Below are 18876 nucleotides of genomic sequence, written 5' to 3' on the forward strand. Positions count from 1 at the left end.
TAACTGGACTGCAGCACTAGTGCAGGGGGGAGGCTGTTATAACTTGACTGCAGCACTAGTGCTGGGGAGGCTGTTATAACTGGACTGCAGCACTAGTGCAGGGGAAGAGGCTGTTATAACTGGACTGCTGCACTAGTGCTGGGGAGGCTGTTATAACTGGACTGCAGCACTAGTGCAGGGGAAGAGGCTGTTATAACTGGACTGCAGCACTAGTGCTGGGGAGGCTGTTATAACTGGACTGCAGCACTAGTGCAGGGGAAGAGGCTGTTATAACTGGACTGCAGCACTGGTGCATGGAGAGGCTGTTATAGCTGGACTGCAGCACTAGTGCTGGGGAGAGGCTGTTATAACTGGACTGCAGCACTAGTGCTGGGGAGAGGCTGTTATAAGTGGACTGCAGCACTAGTGCAGGGGGGAGGCTGTTATAACTTTACTGCAGCACTAGTGCAGGGAAAGAGACTGTTATAACTGGACTGCAGCACTAGTACAAGGAGAGGCTGTTATAGCTGGACTGCAGCACTAGTGCATGGAAAGGCTGTTATAACTGGACTGCAGCACTAGTGCATGGAGAGGCTGTTATAACTGGACTGCAGCACTAGTGCAGGGGGGAGGCTGTTATAAGTGGACTGCAGCACTAGTGCAGGGGGGAGGCTGTTATAAATGGACTGCAGCACTAGTGCAGGGGAAGAGGCTGTTATAACTGGACTGCAGCACTAGTGCTGGGGAGGCTTTTATAACTGGACTGCAGCACTAGTGCAGGGGAAGAGGCTGTTATAACTGGACTGCAGCACTAGTGCTGGGGAGGCTGTTATAACTGGACTGCAGCACTAGTGCAAGGGAAGAGGCTGTTATAACTGGACTGCAGCACTGGTGCCTGGAGAGGCTGTTATAGCTGGACTGCAGCACTAGTGCTGGGGAGAGGCTGTTATAACTGGACTGCAGCACTAGTGCTGGGGAGAGGCTGTTATAACGACTGCAGCACTAGTGCACGGAGAGGCTGTTATAACTGGACTGCAGCAGTAGTGCTGGGGAGGGGCTGCTATAACTGGACTGCAGCACTAGTGCATGGAGAGGCTGTTATAGCTGTACTGCAGCACTAGTGCTGGGGAGGGACTGTTATAACTGGACTTCAGCACTAGTGCAGGGGGAGGCTGTTATAACTGGACTGCAGCACTAGTGCAGGGGAGAGGCTGTTGTTACTGGACTGCAGCACTAGTGCATGGAGAGGCTGTTATAGCTGTACTGCAGCACTAGTGCTGGGGAGGGACTGTTATAACTGGACTTCAGCACTAGTGCAGTGGGAGGCTGTTATAACTGGACTGCAGCACTAGTGCATAGAGAGGCTGTTCTAACTGGACTGCAGCACTAGTGCATGGAGAGGCTGTTATAGCTGTACTGCAGCACTAGTGCATGGAGAGGCTGTTATAGCTGGACTGCAGCACTAATGCAGGGGAGGGGCTTTTATAACTGGACTGCAGCAGTAGTGCTGGGGAGGGGCTGTTATAACTGGACTGCAGCAGTAGTACTGGGGAGGGGCTGTTATAACTGGACTGCAGCACTAGTGCATGGAGAGGCTGTTATAGCTGGACTGCATCACTAGTGCTGGGGAGGGGCTGTTATAACTGGACTGCAGCACTATTTGTTGGGGAGAGGCTGTTATAACTAAACTGCAGCACTAGTGCATGGAGAGGCTGTTATAGCTGGACTGCAGCACTAGTGCTGGGGAGGGGCTGTTATAACTGGACTGCAGCACTAGTTCTTGGGGAGACGCTGTTATAACTGGACTGCAGCACTAGTGCGTGGAGAGGCTGTTATAGCTGGACTGCAGCACTAGTTCTTGTGGAGGGGCTGTTATAACTGGACTGCAGCACTAGTGCATGGAGAGGCTGTTATAGCTGGACTGCAGCACTAATGCAGGGGAGTGACTATTATAACTGGACTGCAGCACTAGTGCAGGGGAGAGGCTGTTGTAACTGGACTGCAGCACTAGTGCGGGGGGAGACTGTTATAACTGGACTGCAGCACTAGTGCAGGGAGAGACTTATAGCTGGACTGCAGCAGTAGTGCTGGGGAGGGGCTGTTATAACTGGACTGCAGCAGTAGTGCTGGGGAGGGGCTGTTATAACTGGACTGCAGCACTAGTGCACGGAGAGGCTGTTATAGCTGGACTGCATCACTAGTGCTGGGGAGGGGCTGTTATAACTGGACTGCAGCACTAGTGCATGGAGAGGCTGTTATAACTGGACTGCAGCACTAGTGCATGGAGAGGCTGTTATAGCTGGACTGCAGCACTAGTTCTTTGGGAGAGGCTGTTATAACTGGACTGCAGCATTAGTGCATGGAGGGGCTGTTATAACTGGACTGCAGCACTAGTTCTTGGGGAGATGCTGTTATAACTGGACTGCAGCACTAGTGCTGGGGAGGGGCTGTTATAATTGGACTGCAGCACTAGTGCAGGGGGAGGCTGTTATAACTGGACTGCAGCACTAGTGCATGGAGAGGCTGTTATAACTGGACTGCAGCACTAGTGCATGGAGAGGCTGTTAAAACTGGACTGCAGCACTAGTGCAGAAGTGTAACGTAATTTAAGTTGTATTTATTTTTATTATTGTCCATGGTAACTGATCACTTGTGTATGATGTGTCTTCAGAATTGCAGGCAGTTGCACCATTAGGAGGTTTTCACAGTTGCCTTGAGTCGCACACGTTGTATGACGCAAATCATTCTTGTGGCTACGGACAGTAACAAGCGGCTACAAGTACTGAGATCTGTGGAGTCCTGATTGTTTTTTCTTCTTTTACTCCATGAGACCATTGAATGCAGCATTGGGTGCAGCAGAGTAACCTGCACAGAAGTTTGTTTGATTTTGAAAACCATTCTTAGATACCATACTTTATCAGACCCCCAGACTCATAGCTCATCAATCTCCGGAGGATCCATCTTATCCTTATGCTGGCAGTCTGGGGATTGCAGTGGAACCTATGTAATGTTCCCATTTTCCTGTGGGGGCGCTGCAGTGAATATAAACACATGGAGCCAGGACTATAACTGATCACTGGTGGTCTTCACAAAATTTGGTTGAATAAGTGCAGTGTTAGTGTAACAGTAGTATCTCAGTGGCCATAGATGTAATGAAGGGATGTATGGAAGCTTATAGACGGACCCAGTGTGAACAGACCTTTACGGCATCACTGTATCAGCCATTATTGCAGTCTTTGTTCTTTTCTTTTCTTGAGTTGAAATCTTAGCCGCGTGAACCTGTGACACCTTTTATTAAATCTGCTGAATCATATTGCTCCCGCGGTGTATGCATATAAATCTGACTGTTACCTGAGCGACTGCCACAGGGATGACTAATAGGTTCGTCTTCGTCACATCATATTTTGCCTAATTAAAGTTAAGTTACTGCCCCATTCTCAGGGAAATATTCACAGAAAGAGAATGCACTAGGGTTCATGATTTTACAGGATATGTACACTGTCAAATTACTTCTGCAAAAATACCTCTTACAAAGGTAAAAAAAAAATTTAAAATGTAGGGGTAGAGACCCTGATTCCAGCTATGTGTCACTTACTGGGCTATGTTTTGCAGTTTCAATACAATCAACGTTTCATCAGCAGGATATTATCACTTTAGTACTATGTGTCTCATGTCTCCAAGTCCAACCACGCCCCCAATCACTGATTTGCAGTTGTGTGAACTGTATATTAACAAAAAGCTGCCAATCAGAGGTGTGGGCAGGTTTACACAGGGCTCAGCATTCAGAGCTTCGCTAGATCAGCAGAGAAAACTGTGATTCGATTGAAACTGTTGCATCGGGTAAACTAAGTGACACATCGCTGGAATCAGGGTCTCTACTCCTACATCACGCTGCTGTTGGAATACATAGCACAAACTGCTGACAGATTCCATTTAAATAATTAATTCCTTTGGACATGCAGGCTTTTTTTATGTTTTATTTGCATTGTTTGTGGCTTGAACCCCACAGTGCTAAAAAGCCATGTTCACCTTCCTACAGAGCTTTTTAAATAGTCTTTAAAGGGGGTTTCCATTTTTAACAAAGTGGAGCCCAAATACTTGCAACCATGTAAAATAATAAAATCAGATAGTCCTCACTCTCCGGTCTCTATATTTTGGGTGCAGGTGTGACATCACGACGAGAGCATGGGTCCCTGCTGCAGCAATCACCCAGCTCAATGGCTCTGCCTATGTAGATGGAACAAGCAGTGACTGATGGTAGCGGTGATGCCTGCTGTTGATCAGTTGTTTTTTTTCCAGAGCTCTTGACTTGCACTGGCAATTTTGATCCACAATACATACCAAAGTAGGACATGTCTACTATCTTTTCTTATTTTTTAAATAGACATTTGGTTCCCAAGAAAAAAAAATTCGTAAATTTTAGACCCTTCAATGACCATCAGATTGTTGGGGCATCCTACACAAAACGGGGAATGCTATTTTTTATTTATTTTTTCTGATGCCCAAGAAAGGGGAGGAAAAACTCAGGGAAAGATGAATGAATAATACAAGCGCACTTAGCTGACTGCAAGCCATGCACACACTGTACTGTTCTTCTGTCCAAAAATGGCATTCATAGGGACGCCTGTACCCAGGATAGGTGACCGTGCCCCAAGGGGAATGCATCCTGATATCCTTACATCACGTCTGAGCATTACGCTGATCTCCCCAGGACATGCTCCATCTGTGTGATGGTGAACGGAGAGAAATTAATCTGGATTTCCAAACAATTGGGATATGTGCAGCGCCAAGGTGACCTCTCCTAATACCAGACATGGGATTCTGCAGATGGGAGAAGAGCAGATGCATGATGATTTATGCTACACATACATGGCGAAAAAGGATTCTATGAATGTTACTCACAGGATAGAATTACCTGGGGGTCTCCAACCTGTGACTATGATTCCCCTCCCCCTTCCTAAATAGAGACAGGTCATAGAAGTGAGCAGCACCTCGCTCAAATAAGAAAACCTATTTACAGAGTTGCTCATATTTTGTACAGAGGTTTTGTTTTATTTTAATCTTTGTACATCACTCACAATTTTGTTTCCAGCTGTTTCCCACGCCTAACACCATCCAGTCCTCCAGTAGTAGGTCCCCTTTGAATTTCGGAGTGCTCCCTTGTAATTGAATACCCCTGTTATGGCCCAAGTGCAGCATGACGTCCTCGTAGTGCCCCTCCAGGCAATATGCTGTCACACTGTATGATGCCCCCACAATAATAAGATAACCGCACAGCAGGAGTGGGACGAAGTATGGGCAGAGGTAGGATAATGCATAGGGTACCACCTCAATGGATTTTAGGTGTTCATTTCGAGCCTCATCTACCTAGGGTACCAAAATACTTGCCCCACAATGCTCCTCCTACATAACCACCACAGTGTATCGTCCTTTCATAGGGCATCCCTTGCACATTATGATGCCTCTACTGTGCCCCCACACAATAGTTCCTCTGCTTTCTGCTGTATCTGTTCCCAGGCTTAGTTGGCACAAGTAAATGGTGGAGTGAGGGGCTGACGGCTCCCTGCTCCACCATTTATATTCACCTGTGTATGTGTCCTAAAGATAGGAGGCAGTTGAAAGTAGGATTAGCTGCAGATCCCCGAGGACCACAGTACAGCTCCCCAAATCCTGGAATGTCCTGTTGGATATTGGTTGGGAGACATGTCTAATAACGGTCACCCTGTATGGAGATCACAAGGGAGAAGTACCGTATATATAATATGTTATTGATTGGACAAATGGGTTCCTATTTAGTTTCAGGGGCAATTCATGTTAGACAAAAATGAGACATGATTGGGATCTGCATATTAAAGGTATGACTGAGAAGCTAACTCTTCACCTCCATTGGGACCTTTGACCTTCGTTTATAGCAGTGTTTCCTAACCAAATGGGCGCTGTTTCAAAACTACAGCTCCCAGTATGTAACAATCAGTGAGGACATGATGGGATCTGTAGTTTTGTAACCACGAACACTTGTTTCCAGTCCGACCAATAAGACTTGCTCTACCCCGGTACGTGCGGCCTTTTGCTGCACCTGGGTGGCACTGTCATGATTCCAGTGGATGGGAGAAATGTGTAGGAACATGTTTCCCTATAAATGTAGCCCAGCGTGTCAGCCGAACCGGCGTGCAGACGTCAGAGACTGACACATTAAACCCCGCGAGCTTAATCGGGATATCATGACACGGTTCTTAGAGAGACGCACAGCCCATGAAAGGATGCACCATCATAATCATCTTCAATAAAAGATGAATCTCTTGTCTGGTGTCTCGTATAAAGCCGTTGTACGAGATTGGGAAAAACGCTCACCCTGCTGTGATGATTACGGGTTGTTTGAAATGACCTCTCAAAAGAGAAAAAAAGATTAGTTGTCGGCATGTCCACCCATAGGAGACTATAGTTTCATAAGATAGACATAAGCCCATCAAGTTTAAAGGTGTCCAGGCTTGGGGCTCACGTCTCGAGGCTCTCTACTGGACTGCAGACTTGTGAATCCTCTCAATGTGTTCTGTGAGGGTACTCCGGGGCCGGGTGGTCTTGTGACCGCAAGTATATGAGTTGCATACTTCTGGCCACAATCCAACTAGACATGTCCGGCCTCGCTCAGTTCTCTTACTGCACACGTCTAGTCGGCATGTGATCGCACGTATGCAAATCACATACTTGCGGTCACGCGTGCTCCCGGCATCAGAGAATCATGACAGTGTGCAGTGTGCACGCTGTGAGGATTCACAAGTCTGCAGTCACATACAGTAACATTAATTCACAGGAAGGCAAAAACCCCATGAGGCAGATGCTAATGCGATGCTGTTTTGTATTTACACGATGGATGGATTTAAGGGGTTGGTTTAACTGGACGACCTGAATGCAGCCGCCTTGTCAATTAAATAATTGCTGTGTGTCCGGCTGCTGAAACTTTAACGACGTGGGTCCATGAAGAATAAAAACAGACAGCACATGGATCCACACTGATCAAAATTGGATTCCGCACACTCATGAAAAATTATCAGGTTTTTTTCATATGGAAAAAAAAAATCCACAGCTCTTGATTGTAATTGTGTAACTACAACTCCTATCATGCCCTCCGAAGCCTGTGGTGCCATGTACAGTCAGAAATGCTGTTTATTATTATTTTTTGTAACAATATTTTGAGTAATATTTTTCAACTATAAATAACAAACAAGTTAGCAGCTCAAGGAAGGTTGGGGCTAAAAACTGATGGACTCGAGCACTTCATAGATTAACTGAAAGGCCAGAAGGGGGTTTTGACTTTCCTAAAAGTGGTCCCCAAATGAACGCATAGCTGTAATACAAGAAAGGCAGATTGTCCTCACCCTCCTCAGGTCCAGTGCAGGCTCTCTCCGCAGCAGCAGTGACAACTGCAAGAAATTCACAGAGACTAGGGCAGCGCAGGAAACTGGACCTGGGGAGGGTGAGGACGGTGTGTGTCTTGTTTTACAACTATGCAATCCTTTTGGGACCACTTTTGTTAAAGCAAAAAACCCATGAAATAGTGAAGAGGCATAAAGCCCTAATCATAGTCGGCGTTACCCTCCATCATCTGATGTGTGTTTCGGCCTTCTGGCTCTAAGCATCGGCTCTTTGAATCGAAGCACCAGATCCCTTTGTCCTGGCTGGATAAAAGAGTGCATGTCTGCAAATGATTCCTCTCTCTCCATTGAGAAAACATGCACACTCCACCTACCCGAGTGTGCATGTGTATCAGGGGTAAGGAGAGATACAGGAGCTGTTGGAAATCCGCAGTGACATCCATATGCTGATCACCTGGTGTCCAACTGAGCTCTCGGTCAGCAAGTAGTACAGCGAGTGTGCAGTGTCCCTATAGCGCCTCCAGAGGGGAAAAGAAGTATTGCTCACAAGGACCATCTCCATTCATAAATCCTACTAGGCTGTAGGACAACAAGGGGGTTACATCGTATAGATTAGCAAAGACCCTACCCCCGACTAATATAACATTGTGGGTATCATGTCGGTGACCCTGCAGGAATGCTGCCTGCCTCTGCAGGGGGTTTCCTCTATTTGTGCAGACAATATGGTGGGAACCTTAGGACAACAATGCTGTTTGGTTGTCACAGAGGTGTGGGCTTCTGTGCAGGAATCGCCATTGTTTGCAACTTTTATGGCTTTGAGCTTCATTGTGGAGTCATTCAAGGGATCACAGCCTCATTTATGATGGCTAAGGATTAAAAATGGTCCCATTGTAGGTGGTAATATCCTATAAATCCGCCATAGAATAACTTCTCCGCCAGTGACATAGGTACAGCACAACTATTTATTATGCTTTACTTATATAGCACCATTAATTCCGCAGTGCTTTACAGACATTAGCATCGCTGTCCCCATTGGGAATGTAGGTTGTGAGTCCCTATCAGTATATCTTTAGAGTGTGGGAGGAAACCAGAGAACCCGGAGGAAACCCACACAAACACGGGGAGAACATACAAATTGTGCACATACCCACCAGCTATAGAAGCCCCCTACAAGATCTATTACCAGACATTGCTTTGCATAGCTTACACACTGCAGAGTTCACATCTCCCAGCATCTCCTGCTTGTCTGAACGTGCTCAGATTTGTACATAAGGTAGAGTGCAAATAACACCAGACAATGTGAGTCAGGGGTCCGCAAACTGCGGCATTTTATCTGTAATAAAACTACAACTCCCAGCATGGCTTGACAGCCACCTGCAGACATGCTTGGAGTTATAGTTTCATAGCAGCTGGATTATCGCCAATAGCTGACCCCTGCTGTGAATAAAGTTGAGACATTAATAATTTTAAGAGTCATGTTGGAAGTGCTGAAATTTAATACAAGGTGGGCCAATTTTTCCTAGATTGAACGTAAACCTGAAGAAAATGAGCAGAGTGTGAATATTTGGAAGTGTCGGCACTGTATATCGGGGGACTTACAGTAGCCGCTGACTATAGGGGTGAAAGACGAGGCAGGCTACACTGTAGTGTCCTGAGTGGGTTTTATGTTATGTACTGGTGTATACAATCTTTTATGTCAATGCTTTAATCTACTATGATATAGTTAGGTAATTGAATGGGTTAATTGCAGTGGCCACCATCATTGCCTCCAGGGTCTGTGCATTAGAGATTTTCTAACCCAGTGCTGCTATCCTGCCTTTGTCTCCTCCTGGTCATCCATATTTGATGATGACTTGTTTGTTTGCCCCTAACCTCGGCCATCACGTTAATGAATTACTGACATCCAGGTTTTCAGCTGCTTAAGATTTCTGTCCGGCTTAGATCGGCATGTCGGCACGCTATTTATATCCTCGTTACATAACCGAGTAATTCTCTTAGAAGCCGTCTCTTCTGCCTCCATCTGTGAGCCATTCATTTACTGAACCTGCTGCATTTCTTCCAAGCCGCGCTGCGCTCCGATCACACCGTCCTAATGACTGCTGGCAAGACGGGGCACTGGGAATCCGACGTGTAGGGCACCAATATTCCCATATACCAGTCAGCCACAGCAATAAGAGATGGCACCAGGAGAAAACTATGGGAAGAAGACAAGCTGGCGGAGCAGGGGGATGGGAGCAGTGTCCTGCTGGGAACCTTTGGGTCCTGGCATCATATAGATGTGCAGACCTAGTACAGGCACTATCTGATCCGTGCCGACTGTGACTGATGCTGTCCGATCTGTGTCGACTGTGATGGGCATGGTGTTATCCTTGCTGATGTATCTGGTACTCCCTGATCCGTACTGACTGTGACCGGCACGGTCCAATTCGTGGTGACTGGCACAGTGAATTCTGTGGGTATGGGCACAGTCCCATCCATATTGACAGTGACGGGCACGGTCAGGTCCGTGGTGATGGGCACAGTCCAATCTGTGGTGACAGGCATGGTCTGATCCGTGGTGATGGGCATGTTCCGATCTGTGGTGAAGGCCACGGTCTGTTCCCTGCTGGCGATAACTGGCACGGTCCGATCCGTATTGACTCTGACGGGCAGGTTCCATTCTGTGCCAACAATAACTGGCACAGTGCAATCCGTGGTGATGGGCACAGTCCGATCCATGGTGATGGGCACAGTCCGATCCGTGGTGATGGGCACAGTCCGATCCATGGTGATGGGCACAGTCCGATCCGTGGTGATGGGCACAGTCCGATCCGTGGTGATGGGCACAGTCTGCCGAGGGCAGGCACAGTTTGATCCATGCTGAAGGGTGGTATTCATGGTCTGATCCATACTGAACGTGTGAAAGGAGGAAGAACAGAGGAATGACACAATGAAAAGTGTGAAGAAAAGATGGCCTAGAATTGTTATTTAATGGGAAATGCAAGTGGTAAGTAAATCCTACATTTGAGGAGCGATGAGCGCAAGTCCTAAAGAACCAGAACCAGTCCAAATGGATTAAAATATATCCACAGACACCGGTCCCCTACCTCTACAGCTGTGGTCTCCTTGGTCAGCGTTAATGGTGGAAATGGTGCAAATTTATGGGAAGATCCAAATACATAGAAATGATTAATGGTCAGTAATCTGGGTTTCAGTCCTGGCTGTTTTCTAAAATCGACTTTGTTTGCAGGGCGGAGGGGACTAGATGGGGTTTGGTGCTGTAGGACCTGCATTATTCCTTTTCCATCAGGTTTCCCTTGCTGTTTGTAGAATTATTTAAGTGGTACCTTAGGATCTGGATGGACGGTGTTATATATTGCGACATTCAGAAAACAGGACCTTGTGCTCTATTAGATCAGATGATGCCTCCTGGCAAGAGACGAGGGAAAAAATGAAAGTCTGGCAGTCACACCCGCAGTACCCACCATTTTGACCCATTTCCGTTTCCTCTCTTAGCAGTGGAATGTTTTCCTTCTTTTTCCATATGGCTGTAATTGCTCACTAGCTCGGGCATCTGCTTGGCTTTAAACGTAGGATATTTATTCAACCTAAATTTTCCTTAGCCAGTGCAGACTATAGCAAGAAAGCTATTGGCATCCACTGATGAAAGCCTACCATGGGGGAAAGGGTATCGCTGTAAAACATTGTCCTCATTTCTCAGTAAGAGCCTGAAAGACACAGCTTCCGTTACACTTGTCCTTCATCATTCTAGAATTAAAGTGGTTGCAATCTCAACCCTACTGTGACACTCTCCCCTAGTAGGATGATTGGGTATTCTGGCATGTGCCATCGACGCTTCTTCTTGAGGAAGACGGTGGCAAGGTCCTATTTCTGGACTTCTGGTTTCTTAACCAAAATGACTCATGGATTTATCCTAAAATATTTATAGACCATGGCATGGTTTGGTCAAGTACCTATGATGAGGTTACCGTATAGGATGACGTCCCCGTTTCCATAGATTATTTCTTTCTCCCCATACATATGGATGCAGACAATCATGCATATGTATTTGGATATGGGTGAGGGAGATAGGTGTCCGCTGCCCAAGACTTTGACCAACGCCTGTCTGATGTGTATGGTCACCTTCTCCTTCACCCTCTTGTGAAGTATTGTAAATGTGACATTGTAAATCATCAGTCAAAGCTGTAGACTTCCTTGATTTTGAGGACTAACTTTGAGGTCCATAGAACTTCTGTAGTAGCAGAATGTAGTGGAGCAACAACACGTATAAGAGAGCCACCACTTACTAAGTGCCTTTATAAAACTGGTATCCTAAGCTGGCCTTACAAGTTACATAGCCGATAGTTCGCCAACTGCTCTTTCACGATTTTCCCACACACAGGAGAGCTCGGCGTGGCCTCTTTCCAAGAGAGCCGCTGCCAGACTCCTCTCACAGAAACTTAAGTCCTGAAGAACAAAAGAATCGGCCATTGAAATTCCAACTCTCCTATTCTCTTCTCCAACATCATCGGTTGGGGAAGAATGGGGAGTCCCCATACACAATAGACTGTCCCCCAATCTTACCGACATCGGCTGGTGAGGCAGACTTTTATCCAATGTGTATAGGAGTATTTAGGAAGCTACATTAAAGTCTTTGAGCACCATATGGTACTAGCACCCGGACGTGACTGCTAACTGTACATAGACCAATATATCCTTTTACACGGGCTGATGGTTGACTAAGGAGCAATCAACTGGACGCTTCTTCCAATTATTGGCCATCTGATAAATGAGAAAAACAGCCATTTGCTGGATGATCAGATTGTTTATGCCATCATTATTGTCGGCAGCACATTGCTCCATGTAAATAGTGAATGTACTGCTGACAACATCATGCTGTATGTAGACAGAGACCTCGTATTAACGTATTACAGTTTTTGGTGGCGCGTGTGAACCGGCCATAACAAGCGCCGATAGACTTGTGAATACTCAAAGGAGGCTCATTACTGGACCAAAATCAGCTGTTTAAATGGGTCTTATGACTCAAACAGTAGTTATCCTTGCATCGTACTATAATGTAAGCACCGTCCGTTACTGAACTACATCTCCCATGATGACTAACGAGAGCACTGAGGTCATTGATGCCATGTGACTACACATCTCTTTGCATGAGGCAGCAATCGCATAAAGCACCGGCTTTACAAAAAGTGAAGTCTTGTTACTAAGGAAAAAATGATTGATGTGAAAGTGGTGAGGTGTAAAGGAGATTTTCCTGGAATGGAGCTTATGGACAGAAAAGGATCCTTTGTGCTCGCGCCAAGGTCAGAGCCGCAGTGCAACCCAGAGTCTCGAGTCTTTACTGCTGGATTTATGTCTGGGAGATATGCCTAATATGCTGGTGAGCACAGGCCAGAATATTGGGCGCTGACGAGGAGCCATTATGAGAACTGTCATAGCGCACTACAAGCCCCCTCTTGTTAACCCATTATAGTTCCTGATTTTCTTAGTTTGATAGCTTCGTTCCATATGAGAGGACACCTAACCTTTCCAGACTTGTGAAGGGAAACTCTGCCTTGTTGTACTGCAATCCCATCCTAAGACATGTACGGTTGAAATGATCCATCTTGTGCCATACCGCACTTGGTGTCTTCACTGCCCAGACCTTTTATAGCCCTGGCACTTTGGGTCATATTAATCGAAATGTGAACATTTGTGGTTCCTGAATCGGATAGAAAAACACTTTTAACATTTTTTGCTCTTTTTTGACAGATTCCTCCAAGAACATCGGACACTGGAGGGATTTTTGTTAATCATCTGTTGCATTAAAAGCTTTAATCTCTTACAGGGATCTGAAGCTGGACAACGTTCTGCTGGATCATGAGGGTCATTGCAAGTTGGCGGATTTTGGGATGTGCAAAGAAGGGATTTGTGAAGGATACACAACGTCCACTTTCTGCGGGACTCCTGACTACATTGCACCAGAGGTATCTAAGATCTGTAGGGATCTAAAGGCGCCCATACACATGAGATGAAGGTGTAAGGAGTTCTGCAACTCGATGGGCATGTTGGATTTCATAGGTGTCTGGCAAAAGCCATATAAACAGTGGGAACAGCTGACGAATGTTTGACCAACTGTTATCATAAGTGTATAAGCATCTTCCAGAGGTTATACAATATGGATGACCTGTCTTTAGGTCATCATCAGACCAGTAGGGGTCTGACACCTGTCACCCCCACCGATCAGCTGTGTTTACTCCTGCGGCAGGCAGACGTACAGTGACCAAGGCAGATAATTTTCTAACAGCTGATGATGTGTTTTAAGGTGTCAGATTTCCAATGATCTGATATTGATCACCTATCCTGTGGATACATCATCAATGTCATATCACTGGAGAAGCCCTTAAATAAGCTAGAAAATGATTTAAAGTGGATCCACCCAACCGTATTTCTTCAGGCTCCGCAATGAATACCGATGTAGTAGCTGCCAACTTGACGTCTAGTGCAGCAAAGTAGCGTGTCTATGCTATATGCATAGCTTGTAGGAAAAGAAGATGACCACACTGGTCTATGTCTATCTCTAGCTCGTACTTTGCTATTAGCTATATTCTGTCTGTATGTTTAGATATTACAAGAGATGCAGTACGGACCCTTGGTGGACTGGTGGGCCATGGGAGTTCTTCTGTATGAGATGCTTTGTGGTCATGCCCCCTTTGAAGCGGAGAATGAAGACGATCTCTTTGAAGCGATCTTGAATGATGAGGTGATCTACCCGGCGTGGCTCTCCCAGGATGCGGTGGGAATTTTGCAGGCTGTAAGTCTCTTACGAACGTCTTCCATTACTCTTATGTTCATAAGTTATTGACACTCCTCTTTCTTGATTTTGTACCCAAAATGGGATTTCCACAAATGCAGCAAAATTCTTTCCCTTTTCTAAGGAATAAGTGGCGTCGGTGATGAGACTCAAGATGTTATGTAACTTTTTCACACCAAGCATAGTAGCAAGAGTAGTAGACGTTTTCAGGATGAGTGCTTGACCTGTAGGAGAATGGGACAGGAAACTTTCAGAAGCTCAGGCTAATTTATAAAAAAAAATATGGTCTCAAAGGCTGTGGACACGTTTGACATGGAATACAATTTATTTATATACGGCTCTGGCAAAAATTAAGAGACCACTTCAAAATGTTCAGTTTGTCTGATTGTTCTCTTTATAGGTATATTTTTGAGTAAAATGTAAATTGTTCTCTTAGTCTATAAACTACTGACAACATGTCTCCGAATTTCCAAGCAATAAATTTTGTATTTTTTTTATGACAAAGACAAATAGGCAAAATTAAAAAAAAAACAAAAACAGTGCTTTCAGACCTGAAATAATGCAAAGAAAACAAGTTCATAATCATTTATAAACAACAATACTAATGTTTTAACTCAAGAATAGTTCAGAAATCAATATTTTGTGGAATAACCATGATTTTTAATCACAGCTTTCATGCGTCTTGGCATGCTTTCCACCAGTCTTTCACACTGCTTCTGGCACAACAATTTAAGCAGTTCTTCTTTGTTTGATGGCTTGTGACTATCCATCATCCTCTTGATTACATTCCAGAGGTTTACAATGGGGTTCAGGTCTGGAGATTGGGATGCCCATGACAGGGATTTGATGTGGTGGCCTCTTAATTTTTGCCAGAGCTGTATGTTAGTGGTGACTTTTAGTTAATAATATTGCACCAAGTTTCGATCAAAAATCTCAATTCCTTCTTTCATTTTCAGACCTTCTGTTTGTAGCCAGTTTCAGATTTTTCTCTAATGAGACTGGATTGACCCTCCCAGTAATATAGGTTGGATGTCAGCGTTTTGTATATGGAGGGTGCTGCTGTCTTCATTAGCTTTTATAATAAATTCCCTGCATGGGATGCCCAAAGGTTCACAGCTGTGAAAATATGTGTCACAACATCCAAACCAATAACTAATGCTTTGTATAAACCTGTCATCTCCCCGACACATGTGATTTATTATGTACTTGTGTTCCTCAAGAGAAATAACAATTGCGGAGCATCAGAATCTCTATATTCAAGAATTATCGTTTCTCCTTGTGGAGAGTGACATGCTAAGCATGCCGAGATGAGGAGACTTAAAGCCGCAATGCTCCTCTGGGAAATTTGCTAATTATGCAAATTGTCTCTTCAGAGAGGAAGAGAACTGAGATGAGGAGACTTAAGCATTGCGGCTTTAAGTCTCCTCATCTTGGCATGCTTAGCATGTCAATCTCCGCAAGTAGAAACGATACTTCTTGGATATCGGTCGGACGCCTCTCAAGCAGCCAAACCAGATCTCCACTTTGCACTGACGAGGGGCAGTACCCCGAAACAGTGTCTGCAAATTGAGATTCTGGATTGGCTATTATCCAAAGTCATGTGACAAGGCTCGTTAAAGGGTCGACTTTGTCTTGTAGGATTGCTACTTCCAATAGGTGGCACTAGAGTTCTAGCTCTCTTCCTCTCTGAAGAGACAATTTGCCTTATCTCTATATTGTGCCATTCCTCAGGTTGATGTGTCACTATACACCCTGACACTTTAAAGGCCCCCATACAGAATGATAGAAGATCTAAAGTGTATGGGGTCTCTTGGCTGTCCACTTACAGAGTATGTCGAGTGGGTGGAATTCATGGGGCATGTGCAGTGCATGTATGATAAGCTCATCCAGCTTCATTGCTAGGAGGTAAATTGGAGCAAAATCGGATTGTAAGGGTGGTTTGGGCACTTGTAACAGTCCCATAATTTTAGACGTTTAGGGGATCTCCATTTCATGGACCCTTCATATAATTTAATGTTGGATAAACTTTTGGGCTAACTATTCCTTTTTTGTTCAAAAACTCTATATTCAGTGCCCCGTGGGGTCCCGTATACTGTGCCACGCTGGTCAGAAGTCTTAGGAGTTCTGCTTGGTAATGAAACAATGCTTTTTCAGAGCTTGTCTGCTGGGATAGATTCACTTTAATTGTCCTCTAAAAGACAATCATAGAAAGACGCACCATCATAAATAGTTTAATACATGTCTAATAAATCCTTTCTGCCATTATTGTCTAATCCCCGTACAGTCCAGTCACGCACTCCTCACACATATACAGAGGCCATGGAGCATCGCACCAACCATCTGCACACCCCACAAGGAGGCCTGGCTGTTATTAGTGGGGTCGAAATGGGGTTTAGCCAAAAAATCTTACATTGGGGATGTTACATTTCTCGTCCTCCTGAGAACTGGATATTGAGGGGATGGGAGTAGAGATATTTTTGGATTTCTTGTCATTCTTTGCTTGCGCTGTTATTACTCTCGGTGCGGAAATTCAATGCATCTTCTCACCACTCCCTCGGATCCTCCGCGTTAAGGGTGTAAAATCCCGTCGTTGTCGTGTTGCTTAGTCTCATTTATTTCCTGTGGAGGAAACCATGAAACCCCATCCTCAGGAGGGTTTGTATTATACTTGTAGGATTGTCGGGCTCGTGGCTAACCCTGTAAGGCCGTTATAGATAGATAGATAGATAGAATAGATACAGTGCCTTGCGAAAGTATTCATTCAACTTCACAATTGTGTTCCACTTGTTGTTGATTCTTCACCAAAAATTTATATTTGGTATCTTTATGTTTAAACCATGATATGTGGGAAAAGGTTGAAAAGTTCCAGGGAGCCAAATACTTTCACAAGGCAATGTAGACATGGAATAGATAGATATTAGATAGATAGATAGATAGATAGATAGATAGATAGATAGATAGATAGATAGATAGATAGATAGAGTTGGATATGAAATAATATAAATATTATCCAGAGTGCTGAGCTCAGACAAGTCGCTCACTGTCTCCTCACATGGATCCTGAGCACAGCAGTGCAGGGAATTTACTCCAGATCTTGTGACACATCGCCATAAATATCCAATTTATATAATTTCTGGAACTAGTTGTAAATGTGTCACTTACTTTCTCCACCTGCTAAAGCTGTAACAGAGCCTGTATTCAGCCGTCGGAGGGGGGATTTCTGCTGCTGGAGATGTGCCAATGCAAACCTGACTGGCATCAGGTAGCCATGAATGAGATGGACTAACATGGTATCCTGATTTTCTGCCACCAGAGTAATAAAAAATGATATTTTACATGCAGAAAGAGTGTTTGACATTGGAATTATGAAGGAGCCTTCTATCTGGGGTTTTCTTCAGTGAGTAAGAAGAGTGCCTGGGTAAGACGTGTCTTGGTGTTGGGCATTGATGCCACCTTTGTCTTGGCGCATTGGACATGTACAGTGGCTGATATAGAAGTAAGGATCGGAATTACTCTCTCATTATGGTGCTGGGTCTTTCCACTTAGGACAGAAGAATAGTCAGGGAAATAACCATCAGGCCTGGGTGGCATAATTAGAAAATGACCTATTGTTTAAATCAGGTTTTTATATTTATAGTGCTTTGGAACAAAGCACTATACTGTTATTCCACCGTGGTAAACTTCTTCTTATTCTTATTATTCAGTCCGCACGTAATGCGGCCCGAACCGCTAAACTCACAGACTCCAGTGAGGTGTCATTTCGAAGCCAGCGTCCCCAAGAGGTGTGCTAAGTATTTTTCGTGCCGATCGGATTTGTAGTTTTTGCGCAATTTGTGTTTGAAAAAAGTCTTTCAATGCGTTTCAATGGAGAAATTTTCCTATACGTTTATAATGGGCTGGTTTCTGAGGCAATTTCTAAAAATAACTGCCACCTGGCTGATTAGCTCATTGATATGCGCAGTCAGACACAGTTACTATGCCAACTCCTATGAAGTCTACATCAGCTCACCAGGTCACAAGTTTTGTCAGATAATATCAGCTCTTAAAGTGACAGTACAGCACAATTCCAAACCACTATCCGTAGTCTTATGATTATTAGACTGTGGCCCGATTCTAACTCATCGGGTATTCTAGAATATGCATGTCCACGTAGTATATTGCACAGCCACGCAGTATACAGTGCAGAGCCGTGCAGTACACAGCGCAGAGCCGCGCAGTACACAGCGCAGAGCCGCGCAGTACACAGCGCAGAGCCGCGCAGTACACAGCGCAGAGTCGCGCAGTACACAGCGCAGAGCCGCGCAGTATAAAGCGCAGAGCCGTGCAGTGCACAGCGCAGAGCCGCGCAGTACACAGCGCAGAGCCGTGCAGTACACAGCGCAGAGCCGCGCAGTATAAAGCGCAGAGCCGCGCAGTACACAGCGCAGAGCCATGCAGTACACAGCGCAAAGCCGCGCAGTATAAAGCGGAGAGCCGCGCAGTACACAGCGCAGAGCCGCGCAGTATAAAGCGGAGAGCCGCGCAGTACACAGCGCAGAGCCGAGCAGTACACAGCGCAGAGCCGCGCAGTAGACAGCGCAGAGCCGTGCAGTACAGAGCGCAGAGCCGCACAGTATAAAGCGCAGAGCCGCGCAGTATACCGCGCAGAGCCGCGCAGTACACAGCGCAGAGCCGTGCAGTACACAGCGCAGAGCCGCGCAGTATAAAGCGCAGAGCCGTGCAGTACACAGCGCA

At 45.4% G+C, this 18876-nt stretch overlaps 1 protein-coding gene across 2 annotated transcripts in view; it reads left to right on the top strand.

Annotated features, from left to right (window-relative positions):
• PRKCH (protein kinase C eta) overlaps window positions 1–18876 on the top strand; it is a 200214-nt gene that overhangs the window by 154687 nt on the left and 26651 nt on the right. For both annotated transcript variants that reach the window (XM_077265566.1, XM_077265574.1), the window contains exons 11-12: window positions 13177–13315; window positions 13954–14142. In XM_077265566.1, coding sequence (XP_077121681.1) covers window positions 13177–13315; window positions 13954–14142 — 328 coding nt within the window. The remainder of the gene's footprint in view (window positions 1–13176; window positions 13316–13953; window positions 14143–18876) is intronic.

This window comes from Ranitomeya variabilis, chromosome 1 (genome assembly GCF_051348905.1).
Source record: "Ranitomeya variabilis isolate aRanVar5 chromosome 1, aRanVar5.hap1, whole genome shotgun sequence".
Lineage (NCBI taxonomy): Eukaryota > Metazoa > Chordata > Amphibia > Anura > Dendrobatidae > Ranitomeya > Ranitomeya variabilis.